The 23,696-nt window shown below is 36.4% G+C and overlaps 2 protein-coding genes across 2 annotated transcripts in view; both read right to left on the reverse strand.

The window, feature by feature from the left end:
- Window positions 1-23,696, reverse strand: part of LOC309494152 (uncharacterized protein) — a 336,845-nt gene that overhangs the window by 228,015 nt on the left and 85,134 nt on the right. The window lies entirely within an intron of this gene.
- cfap58 (cilia and flagella associated protein 58) overlaps window positions 1,891-23,696 on the reverse strand; it is a 135,143-nt gene continuing 113,337 nt past the window's right edge. The window contains exon 18 of the mRNA XM_082163368.1: window positions 1,891-2,187. Coding sequence (XP_082019494.1) covers window positions 2,046-2,187 — 142 coding nt within the window. The 3' untranslated portion in view covers window positions 1,891-2,045. The remainder of the gene's footprint in view (window positions 2,188-23,696) is intronic.

A 23,696-nucleotide genomic window follows, 5' to 3' on the forward strand; every position in this document is an offset into this window, starting at 1 on the left:
TGTATAAGATGAGTCATATTTACAAAAACAAATCATCACATCTTTCTGACTTTTATTTCCGAAGCATCATACAATACTACATTCTCTTGAATAAATGATTCAATAACAAATACATTTTTTAAAAGTGACTTGTCGCCACCTAGTGGCGAAACAATGTAATAGATAAATGCGCTATCATAGACATCAGTGTTCATATTTGAACTTTAAACTTTTATCCAAGTACTTCTATGATAATTTTAACTATTTCATCAGAGAAATAATGATTCTATGAGGTTGAAAAGACTGTTTGTGAAGCTGTTTCATGACGAAGACTACATAAATACTGAAATATATAAATACAAATAATTCAGTCCACATTGAAATTGACTGTTTATCCAATATTTGTGTTTTTATTCTTATTAGGGTGTCTTGTCAATAGCTTACCAACATGTTAATGTTAAACTTGATCGAAAACAGTTAAATATTACTACATTAAAATGGACTCTGCATTACAGTATTTTGATGTAAGCTTACTTGCTTATTTATACTTTTAAAAAAATCTTGACATCAGCTTAGCAACATGCAAACCTTTATTTAAATCAATAAATAATAGTTCAGTCTTGTTTAAAAAAAATACTGTTCACTCAATATTTGTGTGTGCTGAGTATTTTAATGCTTATTAGTGTAAGCTTATTTGCTAAGTTATAGGAACATCTTGTCATAAGCTTAGCAACATGCTAAATACAAACCTCTATTGAAATCAATAAAAACAGTTGTCATTAAAAAATTTACTGTTTACCTAATACTTGTGTGTGCTGTTTTGTGCATATTAGAGTATTTTGCTGTAAACGTATTGGTTATTGTTTATGCTTATTAGACAATCTTGTCATTAGCTTAGCAACATGCATTTATCTGCTTATTTATGCATTAGACATGTAGCTGACCTACGGAGACCCTAAAGGGACATAGTGATGAAAAAGAGGTGATGATTTAGGAGGAAAAAATATTTCAATGCTTTTGCTTGCAAAGTCTTTGCATTCGCTCGCAAATAACTTGCAAATAACTAATAGAGTTTGTGGGTGAAAGTAAAGTTTCTCAGGGGAAATGCAAAACATTTGCGAGAGAATGCAAATGCATTGACATATGAATATGATTTTTCTTCCCATCTCATTTTTATCACTATGTCCCTTTAGGGGCTCCGTAGTATACCCAATATTTGTGTGTGCTATGTATTTTTATACCTATTAGAGAACATCCTATCATTTGCTTAGCAACATGCTAATGATACACTAATGAAACCAATAAAAATAGTTCTTAATTTTATTTCTAAAATTATTAATTCTTATTTAGAAAAAAAAAAAAAGTCTGTTTGCCCAATATGTGTGCTTGGTGTATTGTTATGCTTATTAGAACACATCATTAGCTTACCAACATGCAAATCTGTGCACATTATGTGAGGAAGTGAAAAATACTATTTATATGATGCAAAGAGCTGAGCGTTCCAAATCAGTTAGTGAGGTTTCCTTTCAGATAGAAAGCTGCTCATGTAGGAAGTTGACAGCAAGTGAGCTCAATACTCTAGGTTTTGGAATAGAGCCAATGTGGTTTTATGTCAGAAATGGCTTAGAAGCAATTACAGTGTATTGGCTCATAGAACCACCAGAATAAAATGCATTGCACATACTCACAAATCCACAAAAATCCCACATTCCAAAAAAACAAAAACAAAAACGTAACAGAGTGTTGAGGATGGTGACAAGTACACAGTGTCATATATTACACAGCAGTCAACAGCAGACTAGAAAACAAGAGTGCACTACATCTGAGAGCGACAGAGGACTAGAGAGGCAAATAGAGATTGCGTTTGTGTGTGGATTTGTGCGAGTGTTTAGTGCAGAATGAAACAGAAACTTTTCAGTGAAAATAACAGACTTTATTATTTTTTTCCAGAAGGCAAACTGACTTTAGTGCATTGCTGACTGACAGACCTGAATAAATACAAGAATGTACGGTCTATCAGGAGGAGATGATGAGTGAAGAGGGTCCTCGGAGGATTCGGGTGGGCATCAGGACTGCTGTTCCAGGGCTTGAAGTGTCATCCTGTTGTGCTGCTTAAAACTGAAGCCCCCTCCAGTGAATCTGGGGCCGTCCGGACGCTGAGGCTGAATCACAGGCTGTCCTGCCGCCGAGAGATTTCGCTCCTTCTCCCTGCAGAGATGACAGAGAGCAAGACGCGCGGTCAGGGGTCGTACACAGGAAGTGTTCTTGAGTTCTGTCGGAATTTGTCCATTCACACATACATCACATTTTGAAGCTACTTAGCGTGTTCGTTTTATCAGCGCCTAGCTCAGTTAGGGTCACATTTTAACACTGCTATCTTGAAAAATGTATTTTGAAATGTAATTTTGAAAAATTATATACATTTAGATAAATAAGAAAATAAATACATCATTTTGATTGTGTGCGTCAAGCCTCAGAATGAGTGTTTCTGTGAATTGCTTTGGATAAAACGATCTACTATTTAACAGCTGGCTAGTTTTATTTTTCATACTTTTAAATCTGAACATAATATTTAAAATTTTCTATTACTTTTAAATTTTTTAAATAAATGTTCTTCTGCTCACCAAGGCTGCATTTATTTGATCAAATATACAGTATGCAGTAATATTGTAAAATATCATTACAATTTAAAATAAATGTTTTCTCTTTTATAATATTTTAAAATGTAATTTATTCCTGATCAAATCTGAATTTTCAGCATCATTACTCCAGTCTTCAGTGTCACATGATCCTTCAGAAATCATTCTTATTCTGATTTGCTGCTCAAGAAACATTTTTATTATTATCAGTGTTGAAAACAGTTTTTGATGCTTAATATTTTTGTGGATTCTTTGATGAACAGACAATTCAAAGGAAGATTATCGATTTGAAATGTAAATCTTTCATTATAAACATTATAAAAGGCTTTACTGTCATGTTCGATCAATTTAATGTATTCTTGTAATGCATTCTAATAATTCCTGAAGTATATATAAAAGTCAAAATAAAATAAGATAGAATTTTTTTTAAAATAATAAATAAATAAAAACAGAAAAAAATATTAAAAAAATACATAAAATTGCCTTAAAAAGACTGTTTCATATGAAGCAAAAAAAAAAAGTAAACGAAAGCATTTTAAGTTTAAAAAGGCATCAAATTAAAAATAGTTCAACACTTATACAATGCTTCAATGTTCGTTCAATCAAGAATGAACCAAACAAAAGAAGTGAGCCGTGGAACAAGCATCTTGAGTGTAACAGGCGTTTACAGAAGCTCCTGTAACATTAATGTCTTAATTATGGATAACTAGTGACAAGTTGTTAAAACATGTCTTGAGACCTTGAGACGTTTCTCAAACGCAAGAAAGCATCCTGAGTGTACGACCCCTTAAAGTGCAGAAAGATGCACGGCAGGTTTTTGTATTATAATCCCGCAGATAAACATCCACTGAGAGGTGAAGCAGCACACATCTAAACAAATCACAAATATATCAAGCGACGCACGCAAACTCGCATTTAGGTACACTTTCTCTGTCCTTTTCTAGCTTACGCTCCTGTCTAACACCGACACACAAAAGATCCACACACTCTTTCCATTTCCCAGAAGAAAACATCTGTTACTATCCAGCTCGCTTTCAACTGTGCTCCAGTGATCAAGGACCTCTCGTTCAGAACACTATTATTCCAGAACCTCTCAAACACACACACACACACACACACACACACACACACACACACACACACACACACACACACACACACACACACACACACACACTCTGCTCACTTACATTGTTTGTCCAATACCAAATGCCATAAATTATATTCACTGACTGTGTAATGCAATTTCACAGAGGGGCCGATGAAATAATTTGGCGACAAGCTTTAAACACGAGCAAACACACAAGTCCAACATTTGGAAAACAAAAAATGTTGCGAGTAAGATGAAATACGTTGATTCTTGGATGTGGCTCTCGACATCTGTGAACGAGCTTTGACTGAAACTCTCTGTACTTGACAAGTAGTGTCATTGTCATCTAGAACAAACGGCTTCTGACAATCCGAGGACCGACATGATGATGAACAGCCCAGATCCTCGACCAGTAGAAGGGAAGGGATTTGCTCTGCGAAGTCATTAGGAATTAGGAAATTACAGGTTTTATTCCTTTTACCTGGGGTGAATTGCCATATATGAAACTATCCCTTTAAATGGTGTCTAATAGCAGTTCGCCGCTGGTTTTTATCCTGCTTTTATCGATGGCCTTCATCTTTTACATCACAAGCAGACTTGTTGACAGACGCTTGAGCTCACAGGTCTTCCTCGGTGTCAGAGCTGCACACTGACTCAACAGTATTTCCAGCTCTGAATGCGGCGCACTTGAACTAGTTGCTGATATCAGAGAGTCACAGCTGTGCAGCAGGTTAACCGTACATGTCCACTGGTGCGGAGTCGAGCGTGCCTTTCCAATGCATTCTCTATTGGAGCTGACTCACGCAGGGGATTATGGGATAGACAGCGGGGAATGGGGGTGAGGACGTTAAAAAGTCGAGAAATGCTAGATGGTGGGTGTCAGCCAATTGCTGTGAGAGGAAGGCTGTGAATTCTGTCATAAGCATTTCAAAAATCTGTCTGGGGCTACATTAATCCGGACAGATAGAGTTTTCGTTTCAAAACGCTCTCCTTCCACACAAGCATTTTCAAGAGTTTTCCAAAAGTTTCTCATCCACACTGAAACGTCAGACAACGCTAAATTCACCTTACAGCGTATGCGTAAACCTCAAGCGGCAACCTTCCGGTCTCTCTCTTAAAGCATAACTCTCGCCAAAATGCAACCGAGGGTCTTTTTGTTAATCTACCCGAGGCAAACTTTCGTTTAAAAGCATAATTAGAATGGAAACGGCACTTTAGTTTGACCGTATTTTCGTTTTCGGTCAAATTGCCTTTTGAATGGGAGTGCTTAGGGCACTACTATGATAGCAATGAACGACTCTGAATTTTAGTATTGTTTCTTATATGAGGATCCTTTTTTTTCAAATACAAGGTCAATATTGATTTTCACTAACAACAAAACAAATTATCCGTGAATTTATATGGAACTAAGCTTTAGGAGCTTTCCATCTTTACTCTCCTCCCTGTTACGTTGCATTCGGAGATCGACTATTTTTGACTGACAAAATGCCTGCGGACACAGCTACAGTGAGTTGTTCAAAACCTTTCTTTTTAGTAAACTCTGTGTACACAAACAAGGTTCTCAATGCTCGAGTTCATGTGTAGAGCCTCTGGTGATACTTCGAGCAAAGTTTCATGTTGTGTCGAGCCTTCTTAGTGTTTTAAAAATAGCGATTTTTGATGCTAACATAGTAGTGCCCCAAGCACTCCCATTCACAAGGCAATTTGACCGAAAACGAAAATACGGTCAAACTTAAAAGTGTCGTTTCCATTCTAATTATGCTTTTAAACGAAAGTTTGCCTCGAGTAGATTAACAAAAAGACCCTAGGTTGCATTTTGGCGAGAGTTACCCTTTAAACAACATGGAAGTAACTTAAAGTGCAATTCATCGACTGGCCATATGCGCCCCATGTTAATATGCCCAACTTTACAGCAGGAAAAAAATTGTTTACAGCCTGGTGCAAAAAGTGGTTTTGGTTTATATAGCTAATTTTACCCTTCATGACAACTGTTAGGGGGGTGAATTTTTTTTATAACTCATCCGTTTAAATGATATTAAGCCTTAAAGTTCAGCATAATTAATGGCGTGACCACTTGAGTGACAGGTGGATATCCACTGCTGATGTCACTACTAGCCGTTTGTCTGCTGTCTGTTAGCCGTCACGTCACCTCAGCTAATCCCGCCTCTTTGACCATTTTCGGTTATCCGGGAGTGACGCTCTGCCAAGATGGCGACGGCCGGCTCCGTCCATTTTGGGCTTCAAAAATGCTCTTCAGAAACCTACGGGTGACGTCACGGACACTACGTCCATATTATTTTACAGTCTATGGTAAACCCTCATAAAAACTCACTGAGATGATACAGTCAGAACAAGACATACTCAAGTTATCACGCAATTCTTCTGGCATGATCATTTTATTTAGCAAAATATCTCACCATTCACTGATGCGTCCAGGTCGCATTTACTCACCATCATATGTTTGGTCTAAAATGCGACTGCTCTCATGTTTTGCAGCAGGACAGCAAATGCGAGTGAATTTTTAGTCATCTTTGCAGGACTGTGATATGAAGAGTGTACAAAGTAACATATATTCATATCGCGTTTTCAAACGAAAGCGTATTAGTGTGGACAAGGCCCTGGGGTTTCTAAAGAGTTGAAAGCTTAAATCATATCGTAACATAATGTTACACTACCTTTCAAAAGTTTGCGGTCGGTATGCTTTTTTAGTAACACTTTTTTATGTTTTTTAAGGTTCTGTTTGTGAACATCAAAATATACCTCTAAAGCATGTATTAATCATGGTTAATATTAATCCCAGCATTTACTAAAGATTTTGTAATGTTTTTGAAAGGGAAATTTGTGGATGAAGAAAACAGTTGTGCTGCTTAATATTTTTGTGTAAACTCACTTTTTTCAGGATTCTTTGATGAACAGAAAGTTTATTTTTTAACAGCATTTATTTTTAAATATTAATATTTTGTAACACTATAAATGTCATAACTGTCACCTTTGATCAATTTAATGCATCCTTGCTGAATAAAAGTATTAATTCCTTTGAAAAAAAACTTTCGATCGGAAGTGTATTAGATTTCAAATGCAGTTTCACTGTGGCTATAGGTTTTTAAAAAACTGTATTATTTTATTATTTTACCAAGATCACAATTTTTTAATTAAATCAAGATATTGGTGTGAACCTTAAAACCTAGTGGTGATTAGTGATCCTTATTGACAAAAAAAGCATAATGATTGTGTTTTCTAATAGTACATACTAATTCAAAAAATGTAATCTTAAGATATTCAATGAATAAGCACATGCAGTATAAACCCATCAACAACAAAAAAATACATCTCATTTTTAAGTGTACAACAAGTGTGGTAAATTGGTCTACAGCATACAAGAAATAAAAAAAGGACTGACACAAACGGTCAATATTTTTGTCTGTTTTGAATAAAACACTGATTTGAATCATTATGGCCCAATTTAACACCTGTTTATTTGTTTCTCTGGGGAAAAACAAGGTGTACCGCAGTGTTCCCGCTCTCCCATGGTCCTTAATTATACGATGGCCTCATCTCATCTATTGTTTATTAAACGCATGATTCATTAATTGCCGGTAATAAATCAATCAGCATGTTTAGCAGAGCTGTAATAATAGCCAATGAAAGTTTAAAAATCAGTGAGTTAGGAATCAGGACATGACCATATTATATGGCATTATGCAGAAAGCAGTTACATTACGTGCAGAGTTTATTCAATACGTCCCCATGCCGGCAGGAATAATAAAGTGGAAGATATGATTATTTGCTTGTCTTTCAAATCAGTCAGCTCACTCCATCTGGCTGATTATACGTCCCCTCTACCACAGTAATTCAATTATGATCTATAGTTCCACGTAGGCAGGCGGAAAGAGAGAAACAGAGAATAAAGTAAAGAGAAGGAGGGAGGGAAGAATGGCCGCTCTAGAGATTATAAATCAATAACAGATGGTGATTTGTGTGTGTGGTTGGAATGTGAAGGTTTTAAATCTTAAGGAGTACAGCAGTGAATATTCCCCTCACACTTTTTACATTTCTTTTCATCAGCAGAATGATATCTTCCACCAAACACTTTTCTTTCTCCATTCAGCTCCACCTGTTCATGTCCTTTCACTCAAAATATTCTGTTAAATATTTAAAGACTATGAAAAGATGGGAGGTCTTATATTTTTGGCGCATATTATTATCTTTTCACACCTAGATAGATAATGGATTCATTAAACAAAATCTCTAAAATAGCTCTCAAAAATGTTCTGCTGCAAAAAAAATAATAAATAAATAAATATATATATATATATCTAGGAATGTGCATGCTGGTAATTTTGAGTCGTCTACAGATAAATCAACAGAGCTTGTGTAGTTGGGATGGATTGGGTTCCATTTGTGATATGTATTTAACATGTATGCCAAAAATAAATAAATAAATATTAATTTTCAATAAAATGACCTAATAATTAATTTAAAAACCACACCCCATCCCACCAACCATTTTTTTTGGTAGCATCCCTTTTTTTACGAAAGCATGTCAAGTTAGAAATAGTTGGTAAAACTACTATAATTGTCATGATTCCTGATGTCGCTGATTTTAATGACTCTTATTTTGATGTTCTTTTGTCTTGTTGTGTTCAGTTCCTGTGTTTCAGTTCCTGTTTCTTGTGTTTCCATTGAGGTCTTGTTAGTTGCCATAGTTATTCATGCTTCATTGATTAGTGTTTCACCTGTTACTCATCATCTTATGTTTTTAAACCCTCAGTCGTCTTCAGTTCTTGGTCTTGTGCGTAAGTTTCATGCTGGTGTTGTATGTATGTTTCCTAGTGTTAACATTTTACTTATACATTATTAAAATCAAAAGTTGTATCTGTTAATAATGAATGTAATATTTAACAGACCTGAGCTAACATGGACAAAACATGAACTGTTGTATTTTTATTAAAGTCCCATGTGGTGTAAATCAAGCTTTTAATGTTGTTTATATGTCTATGTGGTGTTTTTAATGTGCTTTAAGACAAACCATGTGCAAATTCATAAGTCAACACCATTGCTGAGCATTTTCTCCTTAAAACTGCAGTGAACCAAAGACAGTCTCAAAAACACGGTTTGAAATCTCTGGTGTTTCTGACGTCACAAACTACCTTGTAACCAATTACGTCAATATGTGATCGTCAACGAGTGGATCTCTGAGCTGGTGTGAGTGGAGGTGGGGCTAATTTGCATATTCATAGAACAGCGTATACTAAATGAGGCAAGGGTGTAGACTTACATTCAAGCTTTTGGAACTTGACAAGTAGTGTATCATTCAAGTTCATTCAAGGAAAAAACTTAAATATGTAATTTTGGTGATCAAAGATGAGTTTTAAGGGATAAAATGATTGACTACAGGGGGACTTTCACTAACGTAAAAAAAATTAGGGCTGGGAATCGATAAAAAAAAATTTAAACTAATTAATTGCACAATTTGCTGTAATTAATTGCAATTAATTGCATTTCCCCCAAGCTTGTAATCATCAATATTTAAACTTAGAATCACCTAATTAAACAACACACTGAAAAAAAAGAAAGGAACTGAAAATAGCCATATATTAAAATAATATTAAACATCAATATATCAATATATTATTATTTTTCAATAATCAATCAACATAATCAATTTAACAGTTTTTTTTCCTTTTTTTTTTTTTACTAATTATCAAAATAAAATATAGTCCTATTATTACCAGAGCATGTGATCAGAGCAGGTAATTTTAATTTGCCCAGCATGACTATACCAGCTCAGTAGGGCTATTGCAAACAGAAGTCTACTACAGAGAAATTTCACGTTATTTGAGCGGACTTTGCTTTTCCAGTGCGTGATCGGTACATGATTGGAGCGTTTGGGCCGTTAACGACAGAGCAGAACGCGCAGTGCAAACACGGAGCGGAACATTGAGCAGAGAGCGCCGACACACACATGGAACGGAGAGCGTGGCGCACACAAGGAGCGGAAAAGACCCGCTCATGAAAGCTGCGCGAGAATGAAACCTGATAGCCGAACACGGAGGGGCGGGACGGCATATTTTCGGTCTTTTCAATAGCAATCGCAAAAGGAAATCATTAAAACAAGGCAATAAAAAGTGCTGCGTTTTTTTGTTAAACATCTCAAATGAATCGCAAAGATTAACGCGTTAATTCCCCCAGCCCTTAAACAAATATTTTAAAAATATTGTAACAAATGCATTGGTCACTGTTTTTGTTAGTTATTTCATTAACTACCGTTAACTAATAAGACCTTTAGTGTTACCAAATAGTTTAAACAATTGCTATCCGTCTCAAGGTACCACCACACAATTCCATTCGGTGCTGCTAGTAGCAAAGGAATTGTAGCATATTTAATCACAATCCTGTGCTTTTTTCTAATAACACCGTTGACCTTGCTGGTTCCGTTGCCATCACGAAATTCTACAAGCCTCCTTGCAAAACTCATAACAAAGAAGAAACCACTCCTGTATCAAGGACGTGTCCGATCCAGCTGTATGAGGTCAGAACAAAGACCTCTCATACCGGAGAACAATTACACGGCTCTCCACGTAGCAGAGGGCTTCAATCCAGCAGACATCGCAACGTGCGCCTACTTCAGGAGAGACGTTTTCATATAGGCTATGGTTTTTCCACTTCCAGAGGTCTACAACCTTCACATAGTCCAACGCTGGTGGCAGCTTAATGTATTATTGAGAGTGTTCATGTTTTGCGTGAGCAATCTAACCTTGCACATGTTTCAGGATCGAATCATTTTCTGGCATTTTAATCAAGTTTGCTACAATCCAACTTCTTATTTTTCCTTCTCAACTAATTTCATGTCTTTGTGTGTGTCAATGTAAGCAAATCTCCCTTTGCAAATAAAATATTTGAAACTGATCCCACTTTAAATGAACTTCACAGAGACGTCAAACAGATCTCTAAAGTCCAGGCAAACAGCCAAACAAATGATTCCTCTTTGAACATCATTGGGAACGTTTCCATCTACTATCAACTGAATACTAATGTAATCAATGTCAATGTCAGATAGACATTGAAAGCTGCCGTCTGTGGAAGGCAATTTCTCCACAGTGCTCAACAGAGGATCATTTGCATTATGTTTTGGCACAAAAACACAGACTTAACTGGACAGACAAAAAACATCTCACCATCTTTCACTTAATTTCACTCAACTTTTTTTTTACATCTCTCCCATGAGACCATGATCTTTATTGTAATGGTCTAAAAGTGGCTACAGCCACATCCATGACTCAGCGAATAGCTAGAGCAAGGTTTAAGTAAACTACTCCTTAACCACAAGACTTGGCTAAATACCAAGGTTCCTTCCCTAATTAAAGTGCAAGATTCTGCTTTTCAATCTAGAGACAGTATAGAGACTGTATGGTTAGATACAGTATGACTCACATTAATGTCATAAGAGGACAGATTCCCCCAGCTGAGACTGGTTCTTCTCAAGGTTTTTCCGTCCATTACCTAAACGGATGACATTCGCCACAGTCACTGGAGACTTTAAGACATTAAGGCATGGTTTGCTGCTTTCAAACTACATATATTGTGAAAATGTGCTATACAAATACACATAAATTGACCTGACCCTAATGCTAGTCCAAAAATAAAGACCCAATCCTGAAAAGCCATCCCAAATGAATATAAAACTTTCAGGAAATCTACACATATAAAATGATCATTCCTATGTAATGGTTTCATGAGGTGTTTTTTACCTGTTTTGTCATTTTCCTTGAAATAAAACGTTTTAGTCTACACTAGCAAAGATGATATCAAAGCTAACAGATGTGGATTCAAAATCACAAAATCTCAAGTACCAATTCATGAAAAAGTCCAGTCAAAGATTACACCATCTCACATGCCATGTAGAAAGAAGAATACAAAAAAAAGGTCAAGGCTGGTTAGCATATTCCATAGCCAGTTAGCAACTTGTAGATGTTGTAACTTAACTATCTGATTCTAAAAAATCATATTTTGTTCACTCACAGGCATTCAAAAGTAGCATGTATTCTGATTAAATATATATATATATATATATATATATATATATATATATATATATATATATATATATATTACTCTGTTTGCATCATTGAATCATTTTCCTGTAATCACTGTAAAGCTGCATTGAAACAATCTGTATTGTATAACGCGCTATATAAGTAAAGATGACTTGACTAGACTTTTCTTTCTGATAATGATGTATATCCCAGTATAACGGCTTCTTAAATGAGGTTCATTGTTCATGGGGCATTATCGTTTTGATTAAAGATTACGAGAGCACACGCATTATATTGATGCACGGATAAATTATTTAAATAATATACACGGTAACATAAAAAGAAGCAAGAAGTGTAATTTTTTCATGGTAACTAAGTTGTGCGTTTTATTTTTTGTTTTATTTCTGCTTTTTGACACAATAATCATACCAAGCATTACTCTAATACATCTCACTAACACATGAATGATGGTTAAACAAAGAAGTTAAATATATCATCGCTGCAAGGCAGAAACCTTTTTAGGAATTTGAAAGCATTGTCAAAGTTGATATTGTGGCTTTGTATGTGGCCAGACACTTGCATTTATCATTATATTATTAACATTTTACCAAAATCATGCTCAAATGGAGTGACAAGGTTTTTTACCAGCGAATTTCTGAGAATTTTGGGCATTACGGTTCTATCAACTTAAAGATAATAAAGTTTACTGTAGCTATGTGGACGCTCAGTTTTTTTCTGTCATTTGGCAAAAATATCATGGAGTTATGAGGTTTAGTCACAAGCTCTTTTTAATATTTTTGCACAACCCACAAATAGACGTAAAGGGTGACCAATAGTAATGATATATATAAAAAAAATAATAATATAGAGATACGAGGTTTCGCCCGCCGCAATGATATTATACAATCCACATACTAAAAATGCTAAATTGATCAGATTTACACATGAACAGTCCTGTGTCAATGTTGTCAGGTGGCGTTATTTGCAAACCCACAATGTTCATGTCATACGGACTATCGCTCAGAGATTTTTATAAACATGAAATCAAATTTGTATGGCTGCTGACAGCTGAATTAATCACAGGAACAGGGCACTTGCATAGTGGGAACTAACAACACTGTGGCAGCTGTAAGTTTAACAAGGAAGAAATTCTCATTCAAAACCTCCCGACTTTGCTCTCAACCAAACTTCCACAAGATATTTCCAGTCAGTAAGCGCTCACTCAACTATGAACCAAGAAGTTATTCCTGAAGGTTTGTATTTGCGCATTTGCTTATATGCACGCTGAGTGTTTCTGCACCTTGTCACGCTTGATCAACTCTCATTACTGCCTTGTTTGCATCACACCTCATAAACATGGCTACCGATGCTGCCCGTCTCATTCGCTACCCAGAATGCAATAATCCACATGTCCTCATTTGCATGCAATTTATTGTGAACTTGTCAGCACCTTGCTTGCCTCCTGTCTATTCTCTCATTTCAAATGAAGGCATCAAGACACCGTCGCTCATCGTACGTCATCTGAAACAGAGAATTTACAAACCAAACCAGCTGTGATTACATTTCTCTCGGTTCCGTACAGCAAGCAAGGGGGGAAAAGTCTGAAAATGAATGATTTGATGACAGGCAGCATTAAAGATCCAGTCTGAAAGTTAAAATGATTTGTTTGCTTTGCAGTGGTTAGCGAAATATTGATGGCTTGTAATAAAATGCTGTCTAGGGACACAGAGCCGCTAATTGACACCGCCAGTTGAGTTCTTCAGGTCAATTTTAGCTCTGCTGAGCTCTAATTTAAAATAAATCTTTTGGTTTTATTATCTCACTGACTACGTTTACATGCTGTCAAATATCGGGTTATGGTCGGGTTAAGGTCACTATTTGGGTTTCTGAAACATTCGGAATAACCTGTTTACATGCGTGAGTAGAGAGAGTTACTCCTGTATACATGGAATTTGTAATCAATTGGCAATATCCCGATGTAAACGGCGACGCACGGTTAGCGTCTGGACGTACGGACAATGTTAAGACGCAATGTGCGTCATTTCCGATTCTTCTTCCTGTATCCAAAGGCAACAACAACAGCAGCAGCACGCGGATAATGAATAGTTCGGGGCAGAAAGCGATCGCCTTTGTTTGCGCTTTTCTCCTCGCTCCAAAAGTGTGGTGCTGTGCTGCATCTCGCCATGTTTACCTCTACTTCTTGTTTACTTCCGGTATACTGCACGCGGGTTTTTGTATGCGCCGTCTCTACTCAAAAGACCAAGATTCCTTGCGAATAGAACATGCGCAGAACACAAATCAATGTTCCATTTGATGGGGATATGCCGATACGCGTTTACATGACCAAATATTCGGGTTAGAAAAGGGGTACCCCAGGGATAATATCCGGGTTTTTAAAAACCGGGATATGAGCATATCCGGGTTTTTGCCGGTGTTTACATGGCCGTGCGCGACCGGGTTATTGCTAATATCCCGGTTTTGAACGGGTTATTGGCTGCATGTAAACGTAGTCACTGTCCCAAAACCCCAAAATACAAAACAAAACAAAAACATCATATAACATTTAGAACATCAAGCAGTGCCAAAAATATTCTTAATTGCTATCGATTTCTTGTTTTTTTTGTAGTTCTGACATTTATTGTAAACAGTCTTTGTTTCTATGGAAGAGAGAGAAAAAAGCATGGACTATTTCAATAGCCGCGTTTCCATTACCCTTCAAATTGCGCAAATTGAAATTGCGACTTGAAAATACGCCCAATTGAAACACGTAAATTTTGCAAAAACTCCCATTTATCGCAAAAAAGCTTTTACGCTCGCATGAGGTGGTTTTTCAGGCAATTCGAAAAAGAAATATTATTTCGCAAAACTGCAATGGAAACAGTTTTTGCGCATTTACAGGTCACCTGACGTAGATGACGCGGTATGTTTGGACAGAATACGAGACAGAGTTCTTTATTAAATTCATATAAGACAAAAGAATTACAGGAATAATGGATTCTAAACCTCAAATAAATGCCACAATAAAGACCTCGAAGCAGATATGAGGGAGAAACACCCAGAAACACCTCAAATGTGCCGCTCACAAGTATAATAATGGTTGTTCCTTACCATTAATACTTGGAAAACACACATACATCTCCTTCGATTAATAATAATGACTAGTGTAGTGGCTGGGATATAGTACATAAACCTACCAACGTCCGTTGCCATGGTTTTTGGAATGATATTACTTATCGCGAGAGGAAAAAAGGACGTTTTAGTCACATAACATCGGTTAATGGAAACGCCGTCATTTTGCAATATTTTTTGTCGACATTTAGAAAAAAAAACGCAAAAGTTTTGCGCAAATCTGTAATGGAAACGCGCCTACTGTGTGGTCTCTTAGGTTTAAATCAATCAATAAATTGGGGGTGTGGAAGAAATGTTATCTTTAAGACCATCATATACAAGAGCACACACAAACCTTATTCTAATATGGAATTGTATTGGAATGGTAAAGAGTGTTAGTAGGTGACAGTACGGCCTCCACTCAAGGATAAAATATGATGAACAAGTCTAAGAATGTTCCACGTATGGTTGAAAATACCATCATTGGCCTAGAAAGATAACATTCTGGGAGTCAAGACTATAAAGGAGAAAGGATGCCCTCCCTTCACAGCCACACTCTGCAGCTACTGTGACTGTATGACTGCTGACCTTCTCTTGCAAGAAAATAAACCTCATCAAAGACAATTGGAAATGTGTGTCTCTTATTCAGTGATATAATTTTGTTTGCCACCACAGGGGAAAAAAGCTTGAAGCTTATTACGTGCTTTCCCTAGGAGAGAGGAAGGAAGCAAACAGTGTGTATTTGCTTTGCTCTCAAACGTGTTCTTTATGGTTCTATAAATGTAGTAAAAAAATAACATTCGAATGACTATTAATCCCGTGTGAGGTAACACGGTTCAATATGAAATGAAGGCTTAGTCACTCACTCCCCTTATGATTAGTTATTGCAATATTTAATTTGCACTTAAATGTCCAATGAGGAAAGGAAATTTGTAGAGGGCCACTAATGGAAATAATGCCACTTAACAGCATTATTCTAGTCTTCCCCTATATAGTTGTTTTTGGTGGTGTTGTTTTTATTGAATAATTTCTTGCTAAGATGTTTTCTTGTAGTCTTTCTGGATGTTTGTCATTTAAAAAGTTTACTCTTTGTGCTTATTGTAATGCTTTTTTTATTTTAAAGCATTTTAGGCTCCATTTCTTGTATTTGTATGCTACAGTATACACTTTCATTATTATTATTATTATATTGTAGTTATTTCGTATTATTATTAACTCTACAATCCACATTGCAACACTAACAGTGCAATATAATGTACAGTAACACTTTAAAATAAGGTTCATTAGTTAACAACCTTAGATAACATGAATGAACTAAGAATGAACAATACGTCTTCAGCATTTATTAATCTTAGTTAATATTTTTAACATTTACTAATACGCAATTAAAATCAAAGGTTGTATTTATTAACATTAGTTAATGCACTGTGAACTAACATGAACAAACAATGAACAGTTATATTTGTATTAACTAACATTAACAAAGATTAATAAATACTGTGACAAATGTATTGCTCATGGTTAGTTCATGTTAGTTAATACATTAACTAATGAACCTTATTGTAAAGAGTTACCCAATGTAATTACACTTTCTGTTCTGAGCATGTGATGCATTGGTCAAGTCAAGTCACCTTTATTTTTTATAGCGCTTTATACAATAGAAATAGTTTCAAGCAGCTTCGTAGTAAAAAACTAGGAAAGTAGTAGAATTAATGATGCAAACATAAAACATGAGACAAACTCAAGTTCCGCTGTAAAGCAGCTGTAGTAAGATAATGGTGTCATTATTCGGCTCAATTCAGTTCAGTCTCGACTCAATTCAGTTCAATAACTGTGTGAAGTTCATTCATTATGAAACAAGTTCAATTCAGCTCTAAGCAGCTCTACTGAAGACAATAGTGTCGCTATTCAGCTTCAGCCAGTTCAATACTGATTAAATTCAGTTCAATAACAGTGTCGATGTTGCAAACGTCAGTTTTGAAAGAAAAATAAATAATTTGATTTAGCTATAAGGGAGAAGACAATAATGTCATTATTTAGCTCAATTCAGTTCAAGTATTGTTCTCTTCCGATAGCGTTAGCGCAGTCAAATCAGTAATATTGCTGAAAATTAAGTGCTCCCAACTAAGCAAGACAAAGTTGACAGGCAAGGAACCAAAATTCCATCAGTTGACAGAAATGGAGAAAAAATACCTTAGGAGAAATCAGGGGAGCAGCTCTCCTCTGGACTAGATGACCTACATTGGTCCACTGTGAGGGCATCAATTTGATAAAGTCATCGATGCAATGAAAAAAAATGCCTGTACATCAGATACTGCAACCCTTCTTCAAAATACAGACAAATGGGAAGATACTAGCTGTTTTTCAGAGACACCTCCAGGGTGATATTAGAGTAGGTTTGTATATCATTCATGTCTGTGGGTGGCTAGCTTAGTCCTGACATGGCACAAGCTCGCCAAGCCTTCATGTTTCCCAAGATGTATAAAAAACAGTACTATTGTGTGGTTAAAGCAGTTAATCCAAATGTCCTGAGCGAGCCAAAATGGCTTCCGGAGTTTTGGAGCAGATGGAGCCAGTTACCACACCTCAATGAAGCCGAAGCACACAAGCAGAGAGAACAGAAAGGGTTGGTCGAGATTAAGTTTTAAATGGTCTGTGAGCACATCTGAAAAGCGAAGGGGAGAAAATGAAAAAAAAAAGGGAGACAAAAGAAATTTAATGGAAAACAATAGCATGAAGCGTAAAAGCCTTTAAGTGAAAGATGGAGAATAAAACCCAACAGGACAAGAAAGAATACAGAGCAGTAAACACACTTGAACCTCTCAAAACAAAAATATAGAAGCTTTAGCTTCTGCTCTATGCTGACAGATTATTTGATAGAGGGGAAAAGGCTGGGGCAAACTTTTTTTTTATCTAAAATTAATTAGGGGAATTTCATTTGCTCTTGAAATCAACCATGCAGTCATTAACATTAGGAGCAAAATTACACAGCGCCAGGCTTTTGATCAGCAAGAGACTGCTATTAGGAACAAAGGGAGTGTGATTCATTTACTTCATAATGCCATTGTCGATTCTTTGAAATGTCATTCACAACATATGCGCTGGAGTTTAGAGTTAATTTTTTTCACCAAACCCTCAAAAACCGAAACATATAAATGTGTAAATGCATAATTCAGAGGATATTTTTCCAATGCAACACCATTAATTTCCTTATGGTACTGAACAGAACTTTACCCCATCACATACTACACTCAATAAAGGTTCCTTCGCAGCGGTACCATAGAAGAACCATTTTTGGTTCCACAAAGAACCTTTCTGTGAAAAGTTCTTAAAAGAGCTTTTTTTTTTCTTAGTGTAAAGAACATTTGAATAATCGAAAGAACCGTTTTTGTTTTGTTTTTACTCTAAAGAACGTTTTGTGCAATGGAAATATTCAATGGATGCTAAAGGTTATACATTGATACCAATAAAGAACCTTTATTTTTAAGAGTGATATACAGTCAGTTCTGAAGTCTCAAAATTTGGAATAAAAACTACAATTTAAATGTAAATAAAAAATAAAGTTTTAAGATTCTGTACAATTTAAAACAAAGAAATGTTATGATGTCAAAAGAAAAAGATACATTGAAGATTCTGCTCTATTTCTAGGTCACTAGTCAAATGTAATTTATACATGTCAGCGGGAGTGCTGGTGCTGTTAAAGCAAAACCAAATACTAAGAAATACTGAGAAAATCATGTTAATTTTTCAGTCCAACTCTGCACTCTATTTTTATGCTGATAATATTATTTGCAATGGAGAAAATGTCTTAAATGGACCCTTTTCACTGTGATGTGTTTTAACAGTCATCATAAATCCTGCAATGTTTTTGATATTTTCATTGTTAAAAAATGTTTATCTACATTTATAACACTATACATTGCATCACATATAAAAATAAAAAAAAACTAGTTAACGCTGATGTAAGGGTGTTTCTAATACAGCGGCAGTGGGAGTGACAGTAGAATTGAATCGCTCAATCGCTCTCTATTATTTTCCTCTTTTCGAAAGTTGTCAAAAACACTATTGAGTGTTTCTTTTGCTATTTGAGCAATTGGGAGCACACAAAAAAAACAACATATTTAATGTAGTCTCTCATTCACCGCTATAGAAGTTTACCCAACCAACCCTCTACGGACACACTGAAGCTCAAGTCACCATTGGCTAGTAAATGTTTTTTTATTTTACTCGCCAGACTAAGACAAGTAAACAGTAGGCCTGGGACAATAAATCGATGCATCGTGAATCGAGAATTGATTCTATTTTGATTCTGAGATTTTCCAAACGCATCGCGATTCTCTCTCTCGAATCGATTCTGAGCTTAGTTTTTAACGGCGGATGGCACCGCATGCTTTAGAAACAGCCGTACTCTGCTTGCTTCCAATGTGTTACACACGCCACTAGAACTTTCTATAAAATAACCATTCTTAAAGTTCGAAAAGTTTGAAGCAAATTACAAGGGTGTTTGCAGTGGGCTGTTTACATTAATATTGCATCATAAAAGCATTCTGAAGGGCAAGTAGATTGTCAGACTCTTCAGGCTCAGGCTCTTCAGCACTCTTCTTCGTGAGCATTTGAACTCATGAAAGACATCTCAAATATGTGCAAATGAAAAACTTTCATGACGATACAACACTGGCCCGATCGGGAATCAATCATACTATGGCCCTGTCCCAAATGGCACCCTAAGCACTCGCGGTCTTCTACGAGTCTGCTCTTTCGTGACGTCGGGAAGACTGTCCCGGATCAGTGCGGGCTTGGCAAAAGTGCGCATCGAGGGCGCATATCGACCGAAAAGGGGGCGCTCGTGAGCACCTTTCTGAAACCTAAAATGACAAATGGGACACCCTACGATCTCATGGACTTAATGGGCATGACGCGCACATGGCAGCCATTGTAAGACACCGAAAGTGCATATGCAGTGTGCCATCTCAATCACAGGCGAGTAAAATTGTAAAAGCTATTGGCTAATTAAAGACATTTTTTAGTCGCCAAGCATGAAATCTGGTCGCATTTGCGAGTGAATTAGAGGGAGTGAGTGAGAGGGTTGACGACTTCCGCTTCTGAGAAACCCGGAAATGTGAAAAGTCAATTAGATCAAATTATTTTTGCTAACAGTCAGGCTTTTGAACCCCACTGCATTAGGCTTAATGGCAATACACTGGTCAGTTACACATACACCAAGGCCCTGCATTATTTATTCAACCTTTTAACCATCAATATCCCTCCATTGACTCATTTTGACCCATCTAAATCTATTCATTGATGTTGCTATAATTGCTACTTTAAGCATGAAAGATGTTCTGCATTACGAACTTAGACAGAAAGGGTTGCAACATGTGCTAACCAGAAAGGTTAAAGCAAGCTAGGCAAGCAGATTTCTACCCCCTCGATGCCACGCGCACGTGTTCATCTCATCTCCTGTCTTATTTTTAAAAAACTCGACCATCCTTGCCCAAAAACTCTATTGTTTCTAGCATTCAGTGTTGCCAACCTACTCATCATTTAAAGTAGTTAAAGGTCCACTGAAGTGCCTTGAAACGTGCAGCATTATCTAATGTGTTGATGTAATTTCCACTGAAACAGGAAGACAGGGCGGGACATATCGAACAGCTCCTCCCCTTTATTAAAATAGCCAATAGCGTTTAGTTTATATCACAGCTGCAGTTTCCTCCAAATCTCTAACCACTTCTCCTCATAATCTCCTCCATATTGCTTTAAAATACAGCATTCAGTGCAGAAATAAGAAGGGTCCGATACGTTTTGTGGTCTGTGCCGACTCGCGCATCTGTGCTATCGTGTCTCTGGACCGGAGCAGACTGTGCGCGCAGCAGGGGTCCGCGTGACACTAATGTGGAACCAGACTTAATTCACCCCAATGGAAAGCGTATTTACATCGTCTGAATCATTCCCTATCCCCTATATAGTGCACTATGTGCCATTAACCATGTAGAAAATAGTAGTTGTGTGAAAAAGTGACCGATTTTAGCTGCAGCATCAGCGTCTATTTATAATGTAGGGGGCGGGGCTTCAGATTCAAGAGAGCATTTGATTGGACAGAAAATCTGATGAGAAACTGAAGTGCAGAGTGATGTCATGAAAATCATTGATCCATAATGGCGGAAGTAAGAGACTGAAGTTTTGAATGCTTATATCTTCTAAATACGAATTTTATCAATGTTTTGGAGCACACTAGCTTAAAGTAAGGCTAACATATTCATAATAAAAGCCCAAAAAATGGCGACTTTAAACTAAAGTCAGGTTACCCTAGAAAAAAGTAGTTGGCTAAAAGTTACTAACAAAAAGTAGATACATACTTTAAAGCTACAATCACTCTGTAACACTTGCTAGCACACTGTTTTTAACTACATACATGGTGATTTTGCTGAAACCTTAATATCAGTCCATCAATCATTCTCCAATCACCACAATTCAATGTGGCCGAGATTCAGTTACATATCAAGGTGCTTTTCTTTAATCACAGAGCTGTTTCAATTCAGCTGTCTTGTCTCAAATGAACTGCAAAACACTTTCTTTGCTTTCCTTAAATATCTCTGCCCTTCAGCTAAATGCCTTCATCCTTCTTCTGGTGTGAAGAAAACAAGACCTTCTCCATTACTAATGAGTGACTAGTTTTACTTGGTGTGAAAACACTGATGTGGGATTTGTGTAGAATTAAGCCATTGGTCTGAGCTCACAAGATGTCAGAGGGAAAAAAGGAAATCAATATCCTGCCCATCAGCAAGGCTTAAGTGTAATGTTTAAACGTGCAGCCAGGAGAATTCAAAACAGAGGAGGAAGTGATGTCTGCAGTTGACCAAGACAAACGGTTCAAGGCTGTATATGTTACAAACAAGACAAAAGATATGAGCTCCGAAAATGATTTTTGGTCTACTTAGTAAATATTGTTGGATGTTTTTATGAGAAACAGATCGCGAGAAAATGATGTTAACTATATGACACCTTGGTAAAATGGACATGGTAATCGCATTTCATTACCTTATGAATATTATATCTGATAAATATGCAAACTGTTTTCCTGGACAGGATAGCGGGAGACTTCTGGAATATGAGCCAAATGTCATGGCACATTACATCATCAACATTTGGAATCAGATTTATTGTATATCTAAAAACACATTCAAATCTCATATATATATATATATATATATATATATATATAGTGCCTTCTGTTTAGATTTCCCAGACCTGCAGGTTTCAAATAAATGCAGTTCTTTTGAACTCAAAGAATCCTGAAAAAAATATCACTGTTTCCACAAAAAACATTGATAATAATAAGAAACGTTTTGGTTTTGTGTTTTTTTTAGCAGCAAATCAGCATTTTGGAATTATTTTTGAAGGCTCACGTGACACTGAAGACTTGAGTAATGATGCTGAAAATTTTATGAAAAGGAATAAATTATATTTGAAAATATATTCAAATCAGCTATTTTAAATTCTAAAAATATTTCACAATATTATTATTTATTTATTTTTACTGTATTTTTGATCAAATAAATGCAGCCTGGGTGAGAATAAGAAACTTATTTTTAAAAACATTTTAAAATGTTATCTAAACTTTTTTTTTCAATGGTAGTGTAACTATTTCTACTTCATTACTATGATTAATAGACAGATCAAACACAGAGAATAAATCTACTGTGAGGACTGATAGAACTTTTATCCGAGAAAAGTAAATCATTAAACTCAGCTTATATATCTCAATTAGAAATCAAGTCATTCTCTGGGATTCAGTTATGGAATTGTAGATCACCAGAGATGACGGATGCTATTTAATTTTCCTCTTATTAAGACACCACGCAAAGGCAACCAGGCATTTTCCCAAGACTCCTACTGGTCCTCCAACAAATCATTAACACGCAGTGGAACATTCTGTGGTGTTACAAGAAGTAAGGCAGTTGTGCTTCAAAACCAGATCCATGCAATCTGTATCTGTTGTCATAGATGTGTCGACCTCTAACAAAAAATGTCAGCTGCGTCTCATCTTGAAGGATGTGTTCTCCAAAGGTCGCATTTGTTGGTCAACATTCGTTCCTCATTTCAGTAAAGTAACCATTGTATTCCAAAGTCTTCCGAAAATTATAACAATATGGTTCGCAGGGAATAACCGTCAATTTTATGATGGTTACTTTTCTGAAAGAAGACAGAAACATGTGCATTGTAATTGCCTTATTAATGAAACACGTGCAGAACTAATTTGTGTTTGAATCATTGTAAAAAATATTCTTATGTAAATTGTACCGGGCCATTAACATAAGAATGGCTTCACATGCAGATTTCCTCTGCTCGTGTTTCACGAATGAAGGCCCTAAGAGTGTGTTCTGAATGGAAATAGTTCTGGATGTGACTTGAATAGTTGTGATAATTGTGTATTTGGGGTAGCCGTAGTGGTTAGCATATTGCAAACATAAAAATCAATGCTCTCTTAAGCAAGAGCTTTAGAAAATAAGACTCCCCAGGTTAAACAACAGACATGCTTCCAAAATACCACACGATTAGTCATAATTTCATTCGATCGAAGGCCAATAGCAGTGGAACTTGGCAGGGTCCTACTAATCAGCGCTTTTCTCTGAGTAACACATCCCGGCTTTGCGTCGCTCTATAATTTTCGGTGTCACAATTTGCTCCCAAGAACACAGAGTCGAAATGAGAGAAATCTTTCCAATTCACTGGCTCATTGATTTCCCTCCAGCTCCAAATGCTTTTTTCCTTTCTCACCGTTATTTGAGGTATCATTTTCATCCGTGTCAGAGGCTGCCGTTCATGTCTGCTTGTTGGCAATAC

The sequence above is a fragment of the Leuciscus leuciscus genome (genome assembly GCF_965113295.1).
Source record: "Leuciscus leuciscus genome assembly, chromosome: 3".
Lineage (NCBI taxonomy): Eukaryota > Metazoa > Chordata > Actinopteri > Cypriniformes > Leuciscidae > Leuciscus > Leuciscus leuciscus.